General features: G+C 40.1%; 1 protein-coding gene across 1 annotated transcript in view; it reads left to right on the forward strand.

Annotated features, from left to right (window-relative positions):
- Nucleotides 1-14372, forward strand: part of FBN2 (fibrillin 2) — a 239082-nt gene that overhangs the window by 210320 nt on the left and 14390 nt on the right. The window contains 4 exon segments of the mRNA XM_040622515.1: nt 9387-9512; nt 11151-11357; nt 12394-12519; nt 14083-14205. Coding sequence (XP_040478449.1) covers nt 9387-9512; nt 11151-11357; nt 12394-12519; nt 14083-14205 — 582 coding nt within the window.

Below are 14372 nucleotides of genomic sequence, written 5' to 3' on the forward strand. Positions count from 1 at the left end.
TCCTTGAGAGGAGATGGCTCCCCCTCCTTGAATTAAGAATCTTATAGTCCTAGCCTCCAGTCCCTCAAAAATGGTGGTGCTATTTGGAGGGACATTTGAAGATAGTGAATAATTTCTTATTTTTGAAAAAAAAATCACAAAATAAGATTTCTTAAAAACGAATCTATCAGTGATTGCCTGGTGCTAGAAGCCAAAATGTAGAGTGGCTGCAAAAGGACATTAGGGATCTCTTTGGGAGATGGAAACTTCTAAAAGTGGACTGTGGTGATGACCGCACAACTCTGTAACTTACTAAAAATCACTGGCTTATGTGTTTAAGACATGCAGACGTTACAGTAAGTAAATTATATCTGCTCAAAAAAGCTGTTTGAAAAAGTAAATCTAACACAGGAAGAGAGATAACAAGGATATTCACTACAACTTTGTTCATAGTAACTACCAAAAAAAAAAAAAAAAGACTAGGAAACAACTCAAATGCCCATCACAGGAAGACAGTGAAACATGGCATATTGGTGCTGTGAGATGCCACCGAGCAGGTAAGGGGAGTAAGGTATGTGTGTGTGTAGGTACTAACGTAAAACTCTAAATGTCTAGTTATAGAATAATACATAATGTGTCATATCGTAGAGAAAATTATAAGTAATACTCTATGTTTTCTGTAGGTATGTAAGCAAATAAATACACAAAAAAATTTTTTTAAAGATAAACCCCACTTCACAGAAGTAATTACCTCCAGGGAAGATACTAAGATTAGAGGGTGCTAGTCTAAAGCAATCAACCCTGTCTGTCAACTTTAATTTTTTACAAAAGAGTGGAATTCACAAATTACATGTGTAATATTTAATAAATTTTTAAATGTCTGCAACAACCGATCAGACTATAGTTCGATTCCATAGTTTCTCTTAATCTATTAGGTATTTCATTCAATATATACTACTTAATAAAGCTAAAAATAGATAACATCAGAGGAACAGTTACACAGTGGTTCCTTCAAAAGCACTATTCTCCCAAGATCCGAAAACCTAGAAGATAGACCCTGACTCCTGAGTCATGTTTACAAACTCGCCTGTGTTTCTCAGAGTCTCGCACAGTGCGGATGCTAACATGCTTGAACGGGTACGAGTAGGTTGTATGAAAGATACTGTTAACCATCCTGCCTTCTTATGGTGCCTGAGATTCATTTTCATTTCCTTTTTTTTTTTTAATTCTTTGATTGCATATGTGTGTTTGAATTTCATCTGGCTAACATACTTCAAAATGTGTTTTATTTTTTATGCCTGAAAACATTTTTATTTTTGTAACCAGCTGAATTTTATATTATACAGTCATGACATTTATCTGTGCATTTCCTGGGAGCAAGGGGGTGGGCACTGTCATGATAACAGGAACCCAGTTTTCTGGTCCCAGATGTGCCATAAGTGAGTTGGGTGACTTAAAAGAGGCTAAATTCTCTTTGTCTCTGTCTCCTCCTCTATAGAGTGAGAAACTGCATGATTTGGGTGGGAGGAGGAGGTGTGTTTTAGCTCTAATATTCTATGATCCCATGTATTTGCTTTTTCAAAGAAAAGACCTAGGGCAGCATTATACATTTGGAATTTCTTAATTGTTAAAAGGTGCTGCAGAAGATGCAGGTTCCAAAACATTTCTGATCCTCAGGCTTTTCATGATACCATGCTGGTAGCTGAACCTTCTGCAGAATTTTCTTTGATCATCAGAAAACTCTTTGTAGCACAGTTCCATTTTATGCAGACATGTTTTTATAGTTAGAAATTCCATTATAAACAGCCAAAATATTATTATAAATAAAAAGTGTTTACAAATGTCAGAATGAGAATGAAAGATAAAGCCATAAAATAATACAATAAAAATGCTGAGTACAGTGAAACAGGAATCCAACAAAATTATCCCCCAAATGTCAAATGCATTAGAAACTAAAAATATTACAAGCTTAAGAATTACAGAGGAAATTATGTAGGAAATTACGTAGGAAATCTAAAACCTCTATAAAGAAAACTAAAAATGCAGTCACAGATGAAATATTTTCTTAATTGTATACTTGATACACAATGTTACATCAGTTTCAAGTATACAACCCAGTGATTCTACAAGTTTATATATTATGCTGAGCTCACCCCCAGTGTAGCTACCATCGGTTACCATTGCTATGACAATATCGTTGACTCTGTGTCTTTTATTTCCTGGCTTTTTCATTCCATAACTGGAAACCTATACTTCCCACTCCTCTTCACCCATTTTGCCCAACCTCTTCACTCTGCTCCTCTCTGGGAACCATCAGTTTGTTCTCTGTATTATAGGTCTGGTTGTGCTTTTTGAGTTTGTTTATTCAATTGTGGTTTTAGATCCAACATAGGAATGAAATCATATGGTATTTTTCTCTCTCAGTCTGACTTATTTCACTTAGCATAGTAACCTCTAGGTCCTTACATGTTGTCTCAGATGGCATGTCCTCGTCTTTTTTGTGGCTGCATAATATTCCATTGTGTGCATGTCCCACATCTTCCTTCATTATCCATTCCTCTATCAGTGGACACTCAGGTTGCTTCCGTATCTTGGCTATCATAAATAATGCTTCAGTAAACAAAGGAGTGCATATATCTTTTCAAATTAGTGTTTGCATTTTTTGGGGGGGGTAAAGACCCACTAGTAGAATTACTGGCTCATAGAATATTTCTATTTTTAATTTTTGGGGGAACCTCCATACTGTTTTCCACAGTAGCTGTACCAGTTTGCATTCCCACCAATCCTCAGTTTGAGGATTCCTTTTTTTCCGGCATCCTTGCCGACAGTTTTATTTCTTGTCTTTTTGACTTTAGCTCTTCTCACTGGAGTAAAACGATACCTCATTGTGGTTGTGATTTGCATTTCCCTGATGATCAGTGATGTTGAGCATCTTTTGATGTGTCTGTTGCCCATCCGTATGTCTTCTTTGGAAAAGTGTGAACTCAATTCCTCTGCCCATTTTTTAGTCTGTTTTTTTGGTGTTGAGTTGTATAAGTTCTTTATACATTTTGAATAGTTACCCCTTAAAAGATACAGCAGACAAAATTTGACTATGCAATATACTATGCTCAGTAATTATTTTTTAAATAAACAAATGAATAGAAAAACCTAATAAATAGAAAAATTTTACCAAGAGCATCAAATTTTAATGAAGATCTTGACAATACTGCTGGCTCTTCATTTTGAAATGAATAAAATTTATTTCAAAATGAATTTTGAAATATTAATGAAGGGAATAAAGGCTTTGCTTTTAAGATGATGGAATAAAAAAGTGTTCCCTCACCCCCATCCCCTGAAGATTTAGAAATACAGCAGAGGAAGGAAGAGGGTTGTTTATTTAAATGAGGAATGGTCTGAAATACCGACTCTGAAGAATATCTTTCAAATATTATAAAATTTCAATCAAAAACACATAAGAGGCTCAGTGACATATTCTTCTTTAGACTTTAACAGAATACAGACCTCTTTCAAAGTAATTGCCCCAATTTAAGAGATCATCGAGCAGTCTTTGAGTAGATTGGGAATACAGGTGAATGAGAGAAACCTGAAATGTTTCTGTAGAAGCCCAGTTCCACATTCGGCATGAAGAGGGAAAACACAGTTGACAAACTAAGACTTAAAGAACTTTACTCAGAGCCACAGTGACCTCCTAAATTACCAAAAAACTTGGTATGCATGCCCCATGGGTGGAGACATAACCAGTCTGGTGAGAGAATGCTTATAAAACAGTGAACCGAAGCTGTAGATGACGCCAGCTCAGCAGTGGGTGGTCTTCTGCTGCATTATTTTTCAGCAAATAGCTGAAATAGTGAAAATCAGTCAAAGATGGATAATTACACATGAGTGCAACTGAGGTATATATACTAGGGTTGGGGGGAGAAGAAAGGAATACAAACAAAAATAGACTCAAACACCTCAGGAATGGAAGAAGACAAGTTTAGGACAATTGTACTCATAATCTATCAGAGACACCATTCAATAAAAATTATAATAAAAGAGCTTGAAAATGAAGATAAAGCAATATCAAGAGAGAATGATCTAGCAGAGCTCAGAAAAAAAAATCACAGAAATTAGTCACAGTAGAATTAATAAAAAATAGCAAAGGATGAAAACACAAGTAAAGATGTGGATATGGAAGTGATTAATAAGAAAATCATACAGGTGTAAGACAAAAAAAATCCAACATTGCATAAATGAAGTCCGCCCCCAAAAAAGTACAAAAAAAAATTGAAATATATTTGAGTATATGAGTATCTTGTAGAAGATATTTAAATCTGTATATTAGAAGAACACACTGCCCCCGTGGAAAACTATTACAGAACAGTCACTTACTGAGTTACACGTTACTGAACACGTGCTGTGTGTGCAGTTCCTGGAACACCCTAATAAACTAGAAGGATGGGTTGTCCCCCACCCCCACCCCGACTCCATGCCCCTGTTGTGCTCTCAAGCTGTGTATCTTCTGCTCAGGGAGAAACAGGCATCAAACAAATCATTGACATGATAATTTCATATAGCAGTGAATCTTTCTGAGTAAGATTTAATGATGAAACGCGAGCTAATTTAGAAGACATTTTCAAGGACGGCTTCACTGGCAAGGTGACATTCGAGCTGGGGCCTGGAAAGGAAAAGGAAAGAGCAGTAAGAGCAAAGACATCTGAGGCCGGAACAAGGGCCAGCGTAGCCGGAGCTTGTGCCAGCAGAGCGGCCTGAGGTGAGGCCCAAACGTAGGCAAAGGCGTTGCAGGCCACGGTCAAGAGACCGGTGTGGCGCCTGCACTGTGCGGGCCCCGGATATGGATGATGAATATGGGAAACCTCGATTCGGATGTCCTAGCTCTGCGTTTGGGGCAAGCTGGCTTCACTGCGTGCCTCAAATTCGTCCTCTAAACACAAATAGGAATAATGAGAGCACGTACTTCATAGGCTTGTCAGGGAGATTAAATTAGTTAATTCATATAAAACCCTTAGAACAGTGCTTGGCTTATAGTAGAGTTTCTTTTGTTAGTTGTTGTTATTGTCTGATTTACAATCTAAAAGATCTTCGGTTGCCTAGTGGGTAATGCGTTGTGAGGGGTTAGGAGTAGAAGCCGGGTGCATTTGAGCGACTATTTTACTGATCCAAATGAGAGCCGAAGAAAGTTCAAATAAAAGCCATACACCGTAAAAACGTGGTTAAGGGGACTCAGCCTCGGAATGTACCTGGGAGATGGTCAACAGAATGTGCGCACGGATGGATTGGATATGGTGGAGGAAGGAAGAGAGGTAGAGAAGATGAGTCCCCGGAGTTTACTTGCATAAATGACCAGATGACGCAACTATGGCCTGATAAGGAAAAAGACAGGAAGAAACAGGTGTGGTTGGAGGCACAGAAGAATAAAAATTGTTTTGACCAACTTAACTGTCAGTAACGTATGAGCCTCCCAAGTGGTAACATTAGATACACAGATCTGTTCATAAGCCATGGCTGTAAATTATTGGCAAACAGGTCATCATTGAAAAATCCCGGGATTGGATGAGGACACCAAGAGTGCGAAGAGAGTGGAGTGGCAGTGACTGAGCTCTGAACACTCCAAAATCTCGTGTGATTGAAAATATTTAGAAAACCGAAACTGAGTGGCCAGCAAGAGAGGAAGTTCTCCGGTCAGTGTTAGATCGTGACGATTAAAAGGATGGATTATTCAAGCAGCTAGAGAGTGGCCACTTGTGTCTAATGCTGCTGAGATACAGAGCAAGACATTGAGAAGGAGCAATAAGATTTGGTGCCCTCTTATCACCAGTCATGAGGTAGAGGAATGTCAGGACTACAATGAGATAACACCTCACACCTGTTAGGATGGCTAATCATAAAAAGACAAGAGATAACAAGTGTTGAGAAGGATGTGGAGAAGAGGGGATTCTGTCCACTGTGACCTGATGTCCTGTTGGTGGGAACGTAAACTGCTAAGGCCACTAGGTATGGATTTTGGAGTTTCCTCAAGAAATTAAATAGAGAACTACCACATAATCCAGCAGTCCCACTTCTGGGTATATATCAAAGGAGACAAAAGCCTTACCTCAAAAATATACCTGAACTCCATTGTTCACTGTAGCATTACTGGCAGTAGCTAAGTGTGGAAACATCCTAGATGTGTATCAGTGCATGAGGGGATCAAGAAAATGTACAGAGGATACAGGGAATCCTGTCATTTTTGAGAACATATGGATGAACCCAGTGGGCAATATACAAAGTGAAATAAGCCAGACAGAGAAAGACATGGTATCAGTTGTATGTGGAGTCTTAAAAAAATAAAAGTAAGTAGACTGAGCTCACAGAAGTAGTGGAGAAAAATGTTTGCCAGGGGCTTGAGGGTGGGGGAAACAGGGAGAGGCAGGTAAAAGTATACAGACTTACAGGTATAAGATGAATAAGGTCTAAGGATCTAATGTGTGATGTGGTGACGATAGCGGAGGACACTGTACTGTGTAATTGACATTTGCTAGGAGAACAGAACTTAAATATTCTCACGCAGAAAAAGGGCAAATATGTGAGGTAATGGGTCCTCGACAGAGGAATCCTTTCATGTACTTCAGTAAAGCTGGAAATAAAATAGAACAAAATAGGAATCAGAGCACTGAGGAGGAAAAAAAAGAAGGACAAGGGAGGGAGGGAGGAAGGAAGAAAGGAAGGAAATAAATTTATCCTGAAGGGAAACACAAATGAGGTACTAGTTAGAGGTATAAGACATTATTAAAAGAGATGGGTTTTTTAAGATGGAAGTTATGAGAAAATTGTGTGTTGAAAGAATAGCTCATTGAAAAAGGAGAAGTGTGAACTCTTTGGAAGGCAATCTAGAGTACAAGTGCAAAGACTTGCCTTTGAGAAAAACCAGAGAATCTTTAACTTGTGGAAAAAGACAAGCAGTGGAAAGCGAGGCCATACAGGTGGTTGGTAGTGGAGAGATGGACGAGTTCTCGTCTCCGTGTGCAGTAGTCATTGTAGAAAGTGGGAGCACGGATGTACGAAGAAATGCAGTAAGATTGTCAAGGGAGTTATCAGTTCCCATTCGAGATTTGAATCATGAGTTAAAGTAAGACCTGTCCTGTTTGTCTCTAATGTGTCACGCTGAATAGACAGCTGAGTGCACGAAGACAAGAGCAGTGGACAATGCCATGGTCGCTAATTGGCCGTCCTGATGTGATCGAGAAATTTTCAAAGGATAAAACATGGAATGCCAGAAATCAAAATGTCATAGGTGGGGCAACAACACACCAAGATACACCCTAACTTGTATTAGGGTGTTACAATTTTCAACAAAGGAGACGAAGTTACAAACTTCAACAATAGAAAAAAGAAAAAAAGTTATCAGAAAAGACCTGTTGGCTTTAGGCAACAGGGCTGAAAAGGGAAAATACGTACAAGGTAGGAAAATACGTACAAGGTAGTAAAAAAATCAAGCTACTTTCTTCAAGTTCTTACACGAATTCTCACGCCAGTGGTAGCAGAGCAAAAGTAACCTAAAGTTTTCAGACCTGTCTAGCCATCTTCCAAGTATAAAAGCTCTGTTGTACGCCATCAGACAGGGAGGAGCTCAGTCAGTATGTCCAACAAGAGCCCTGCTTAAAAAAAACAATTCGGACAATGAAATGCAAATCAAAATAAAGGTAAATGACATCAGGGATAGCAGTAGATCAGGAAGGCAGACCTTGAACCCTCAGATTCTAGAAATAACAGACGCTACACAGTTTTTTAAATCTATTAACTTAGCTCAATATTTTTGTATATACTTTAAAATTTCCATAATTAGTTTTTTTTTCCCCTAAAAGGGAAGGAAATTTTCACCAAGACACATCATGGTGATTTTTAGGATTTTCAGAGCAAAGTGAAAACCCTTAAAGCTTCCAGAGAGAAAAACTAGACTTCCTGCAAATGAACAGTAACATGGGGTAAAAGAAAATAGTGGAGCAATATTTTCCAAACATTCTAAGGGAAAATAATTTTGAACTAAAATTCTACACTCAATCTAGTAAGAAAATGAAAAAGACATTGTCAGAAATGTATTCTAGAGAATTTGCCACCCACATATCCTCTGTGATTACCAGACTAGATACTCCAATATTTTGTCTTATTAATCCAAAAGGACAGAGTTCTATCCATGAAGCAATGGTAAGCCAAGGAACCAGGAAACCTCATGATTCGGTTTACACAGATACTGATGGCACATTAAAGAAAAGATCTAGCAAACCAAAGTATAGATCATGTCAGCGTGGCAGGTGGCACCAGGAGAGAGCAGAAGGAACTCATCCAGAGACTTCTGAAACCTATAGAAAAGTATTCGAGTATGGCTGAAGTTGTTTCATGGTTACCACCGAAAAGACAGAAGATTGTAACTTCCAGACATGAGATGGAGATAAGAGGAGGGCATAGAAATCTAGACTATTGTAAGAAATATTGAGCGAGGAGGGCAAGAGCATGGTAAATGTAAAACAAAATAAAAAGGTAAGAATCCAAACATATCAGCAGTCACGATAGATAGGAATGAACTGCTGGTTAAAAGGCGGATGTACTTTTGAAAACTCCATTTAAATCCAGTTTGGTGCTTTTTGTATGAAAGGTACCAAATCAGAATGTGAGAAAGATCGACAATAAAAGATCAACAAAACATTGAGGGCAAATGCTGATAAAAAGAAAGCACAAGCAAAATAAATATCAACAAAGATTTAAAAAGTATAAAGATGAAAGCAGTTTATCAAAAATATCTCACTATGAGCTCCTTTATGCTCATAATAACAGAGCTTCAAACAAACAAAAGCCCCAAGCAAAATTTACAGAATATCAAATACAGTAAGGACAAAGGAGATTTTAATGAAGCAGTTTTGTTCTAATTTATTACCAACCAAAAGAGCAGTACACCCTAAATTCCTTCTCCCGTTAGTCGCCTTCACATACCAAACTGCTCCTGCGATTTTACTCAAAGTCCGGGAGCTTGCCCTTCTTCCCCGCCTGTGTGGCTTTTACCCTACTCTCTACCCCTCCCTAACACCTCCCCCTGCTGTGTAACCAGCACCCTCTTCCCCACAGTTCTTTCCCAGCTTGTCTGGTGTTGTGGGGCAAGTTTACATCTTGTGGAAGCCAGTTTTCGTCAACCACCACCCTTTCCCCACCAGGGTGGGGAGGGAACAGAAAGAGAAACACTTTGTTAAGAAAGAACCCACCTGGAAGGATGGAGTTAAAAATAAACCCATTTTCATGTATGACTGGTTTTTATCCCATCACATTAGTATTTTGATGAGGACGTTTTAAATAAGATATAACCCACTCAAGGATAATTTGTAAATGGTAATTTTACAGTCTGCTCATTATTCACCCTATTTGTTTTCCCAAAGATGAAAATGAATGCAGGACCAAGCCAGGCATTTGTGAAAATGGGCGCTGTGTGAACACTGTCGGGAGCTACAGATGTGAGTGTAATGAAGGATTCCAGTCGAGTTCCTCAGGCACCGAATGCCTTGGTAAGTGACATCTGAGTGTATTTTACCTGGTAAATAAAACATCTGTTGTATGATGTCATCCCAGAAGAGCTCTACGTACATATTCTTGTCTGCTACAAAAGCCCCCACTCTGAGTAATGCATATACTTCTTCCTGAACGTACGCGTCTATTCAGATGATTTATTTCTGTGCATGTGAGCTGTATGCACATCTATGTGTAATGTAAATAGCCATCTTAAAGAGTCTTTCCAAAATTCAGATTAATTAAGCTCTACGGAAAATATGACTTTAGTAAAACTTACATCAGGAGATGATTTAATTCCAAAAGAAAATATTTGCTGTGTGAGGTAAGCTTTGCTGTATTAGTAATATTAAAATAAACGCCACATTTCAAAAATGCAGTGAAGATTAATTTTTATTTTATGGTACAGAAAAATGTTTTACAAAATATTTTCCTGTGGAAAGTATAAATCTCGGACATTATGTTGTATTTTAATGCTAAAATGTATACATTATAAATCATTTCAGGTAATTATGAGCAGGTGTAAAAGTATGGAGTAGTAAAATTTAAGGCAAACAGAGAAATAAGAGCACTCATCACTTGATTGGATATAAAAACAGCATGTTTCAGCTGTATCAGACTTCTCCAAGTGATGTCTTTGCATTAAATCCTAGGAAATTGTTAGTCAAGAAAATAAATTTTGTTTTCCTGATGTCTTCAATCCAGACCCTTACTAACCACCAATCTTTCTGGCAATAGAAAAGACCGCTTACATACCGTAATGTACTTCTCTGTTCATATTATTAAGGTTTCACAAGGATGGTTCATAAAACCATGTTATAGATTTATTTGCCTATTTACAGCAGAGAAATTCCTTTATTTATAGTACAGAGAAAAAAAAATCTGCTTTGTCCAAATGTATGAACACTCTTGCAGATGCAGAAAAGATGAGACTGGATTGAATGTGTACCAAGATTGTAACATCATCCAGGATTTAGTTTTCAAAATCAAATCCTGATACTCATTTGTTTATTTAAAGGAAAATAATTTGGGACACCTGGGTGGCTGAGTGGGTTAAGTGTCTGCTCTGGCTCAGGACTCCGGTCATGATCCCAGGGTCCTGTGATCGAGCCCCATGTCCTGTGATCAAGCCCTGTGTCCGGCTCCCTGCTCCACGGGGAGCCTGCTTCTCCCTCTCCCTCTGCCTGCCTCTCCCCCTGCTCCTGCTCACGTGCGCTCTCCCTCTCCCTCTCCCTGACAGACAAATAAATAAATAAATAAATAAATAAATAAATAAATAAAATCTTTAAAAATAAAGGGAAATAATCTAATTTCGGGGTTTTTGTGTGTGTTTTACGGGAATGGTAGTTTACTGTCAGCTAGTTGCTGATGGGTTGAAGAAAAATCTATTTCCTACGCATGATCTCACTTGCTGTTGAAATTAGTAAACTGTAGTAAAGGAACACACTGTGGATTCCTTCTCCAGCACCTTTGTAGCTGTGAAGCTGTCCGAAGTATGCTGGCTGTTCATTGGGAAGAATACTTACCTCTAAAAAAGTCTGTGCCGGGAAGAAAAATATTGTCGTCCTTTATCTGAAGATGAGGATGAAGGGTCCATTCCATGTCACTGATGCTTCTCACCGACATTGTTATTTCAGACAATCGACAGGGACTCTGCTTTGCCGAGGTGCTGCAGACGATGTGTCAGATGGCGTCCAGCAGCCGCAATCTTGTCACGAAGTCCGAATGCTGCTGTGATGGGGGGCGAGGCTGGGGGCACCAGTGTGAGCTTTGCCCGCTTCCCGGAACGGCCCAGTACAAAAAGATATGTCCTCATGGCCCAGGATACACCACCGATGGAAGAGGTGAGGAGCTGCGGAAAAGTCATGCACATTTTCAAGGCAGCGAACATTAATTCAGATTAATTTGAAGGAAAAGTGAAAAACTGATAGAATGGCTAAAATGTTTCTATGTATATGTGTTTGTGTATGCTTTTTTGCTAATGATTGAGAGATTTAAAAGATGTAATCTTCATACCGAATCTAAGAGTAGAATTTATTGGGAAACTGAAGCATGAAGCTTAGGTAACAATAAGTAATTTTCTTGAGATCACACCCCTTCTAAGGGATGGACCCTGGAGTGGAACATACCTGTCTGACCCCAACGGCCATGTCTGTAACCCCGGGACTATACCTGCTTTATTTAAGTAAAGTGTTGCTTATTTGAGTGTGCACAATTACACAGTCTGTTTGCAACATATGTACAAACCAGCAAGTCTCGTAGTTGGTTAGTGGTTTCCGGGTTTTTTTTTTTTTCTCCCTGAGTCCACTCCTCATTTAAGGAGTTTATGTCTAAAGGCTGTGACCTTGGAGGTAATTCTAGCCTCTGATCCATTATCCTCTTTGTTTCCTTTTTTTTGGGGGGGTGGGGTGCAACCACCCGATAAAATAACATTTTCTTCTATTAGTGTACAGACTGTTGGCCCTGAGCCTGATTACTCTGCTCATGAAACCCTTTCTTCAGAGAGTCTAATCCAAGTGTGGCGGTGAGGTCCAGGCGTGGGAATCACCACAAATCCCAGATTAGTGGGATGTCAGAGAGGTGGCTTTCTACACCCTGCCAAAGTAACTCACACTTAGATTTAAAAATGAGTAGACTGAAGCAGGGGTTTCAAGAGAGCCTCCATTTATGGACCTCTTCCATAAATGTTCTACTTTCCCTTCCGTGTTGCCGTTCGCCGGCCTGACGAAGAGGTACCGAGCTCTGTCGTGAATGTGGGTTGCTAGTTACTTTGTGTCACTCCCTTCGTTTCTCTTACGTTCTCACCAGTTCTGTCCTCGCATATATATATATATATATAGTGTGTTCATTTTTATTTGGGGTTTTCTTTCTCGCCCACAGATATTGATGAGTGTAAGGTGATGCCAAACCTCTGCACCAACGGTCAGTGCATCAATACCATGGGCTCATTCCGGTGCTTCTGCAAGGTTGGCTACACGACGGACATCAGCGGCACCTCGTGTGTAGGTGAGGCGCGGGTCTGCACGTCTGGGGGTGGCCAACTCCTGCTTCCTAGAGTCACTGCTGGCGATGCCGTAGGTTTACCGTGGAACATTGCAATGTACCTTTTATGCGGTCATGCCGTTCCTTTCAGGACTGTGGTTCCTGATATCACAGTAGCTGTCCTTGTCCAATAATGTAGGACACAGAACAGTTCATCAGAAAGTGTTCAGTCGGGAAGCATAAAAACTATAAAAAATATTATTTCACCATTGTATACTTTAATTTAAAATTATAAGTGCACCTTCGTTTGTCAGTCTCTTGACGAAAGAAGAGGGCTTCTGACGGTGAGCCCGTGTGTTAGCACATGTAGAGAGCGCTTTGTGCCTGTTCCCCTGTGCTGCTTTTCTGCATAAAATACACAAGTGAGGCCTCATGTAAAATTTGCAGTTTCAAAGCAGTGTCAGGACAGAATACTTCGACATTTTTACTATCTCTTTTTCTAATTTAATTTCTTATGGTCTCACCCCCACCATTCTATACCAGTTGAGGGCAGGGAGTGGGGGGCTTGCGTCTGATGAGTCTTTACAAAGCATTTGACTTAGTTTTCATTGAAGAAAAAAAGTCTCTTCTCCTCCATATTTAATCAACTTGCATGATATGCCATTAAAGCACCTATTTTAATAAACACACCTGGCATGAAAAGGTTCAGAAAAACCAAACCGACCCTTAGTAAGCATTTGACTGTCTCCGTTGGGCATGAGAGTCCTTGAGAACAGGCTACTGATGACGCGCTTCCAGAGTTCTAGGGGCGGCCACCAGTGTGTTTGACGAGGAAATAGAGATGGTTTGCTGTCCATCAGTCTTAGCAGAAAAGAGGTAGCACGTTCAAAGGAAGATGACTTCAGGAGGGTTGTTTTGCCTCAGGATGTGAGCAGAGTTTGTAAAATCTACGAGGCACAGTGCCGTGTGCTGGGGAAAAGAGGGAGACATTACTGAACCCTGCAAGGAGAAAGCTGCGCGCAGAGGGCTGGTTTGAAAGGCGCCCGTGGCCTCTGATCCAGTGATTTAAAACCCCGAGCATCTTGCAGGGAGGGAGTGGAGGGAAATAAAGACCAGACGAAGACAGAGGGCAAGAGAGCCTGCTGACAGTGTGTGTGCGGTCTGGCTGCCAGCCCGGGAGCAGCATGGGCCTGACTCATGGGTGGCAAGCCTGTGGGACCCCACGGTGCTCGGCATGTCAGCTCAGTTTAAGAGACATCTTTCAGATCCGTATGTCAGAAGAAAGAAACTCTTAGTTTTAAGAGAATGGTCGTCAAACTGTAAACAGAGTACACACACCTACAGAATGCAGTGGGGTTTTGCACCCCTGGTCCAGGTATTACATGTATTCAAGAACCATAGATTGATTTACAAAGTAAACCAGTGTGTTACTTTCGAGAAAACTTCTGTGTGTCATTTCTCCCTGGCTGTTTTTTCATTTTTAAGTCGAAGTGGAAAGGAAAAAGATGAAGCAAGAACATGGAGGGAGGAAAGAGACCAGTGGTTGCTTGAAACGAAGAGTTTAATGTTGACATCACTTTCATTTAGATCTTGATGAATGTTCCCAGTCCCCAAAACCATGCAACTTCATCTGCAAGAACACTGAGGGGACTTACCAGTGCTCCTGTCCTCGGGGCTACGTCCTGCAAGAGGATGGAAAGACGTGCAAAGGTGAGGGAGGCGTCTCCGGCACTCCTGACCCTCGTGTCTCCCTCCTTGCGCGTCCAAATTCAGCGAGTCAGCGACCCCTCCACCTGCACTGCCCTCGTTAAAGCACATCTTCCTAGTGACCACTTGATCATTCACAGAAAATTCTACCAGAGGACACATGGTAGGAG

Source organism: Ursus maritimus, unplaced genomic scaffold (assembly GCF_017311325.1).
Source record: "Ursus maritimus isolate PB19 unplaced genomic scaffold, ASM1731132v1 scaffold_5, whole genome shotgun sequence".
Lineage (NCBI taxonomy): Eukaryota > Metazoa > Chordata > Mammalia > Carnivora > Ursidae > Ursus > Ursus maritimus.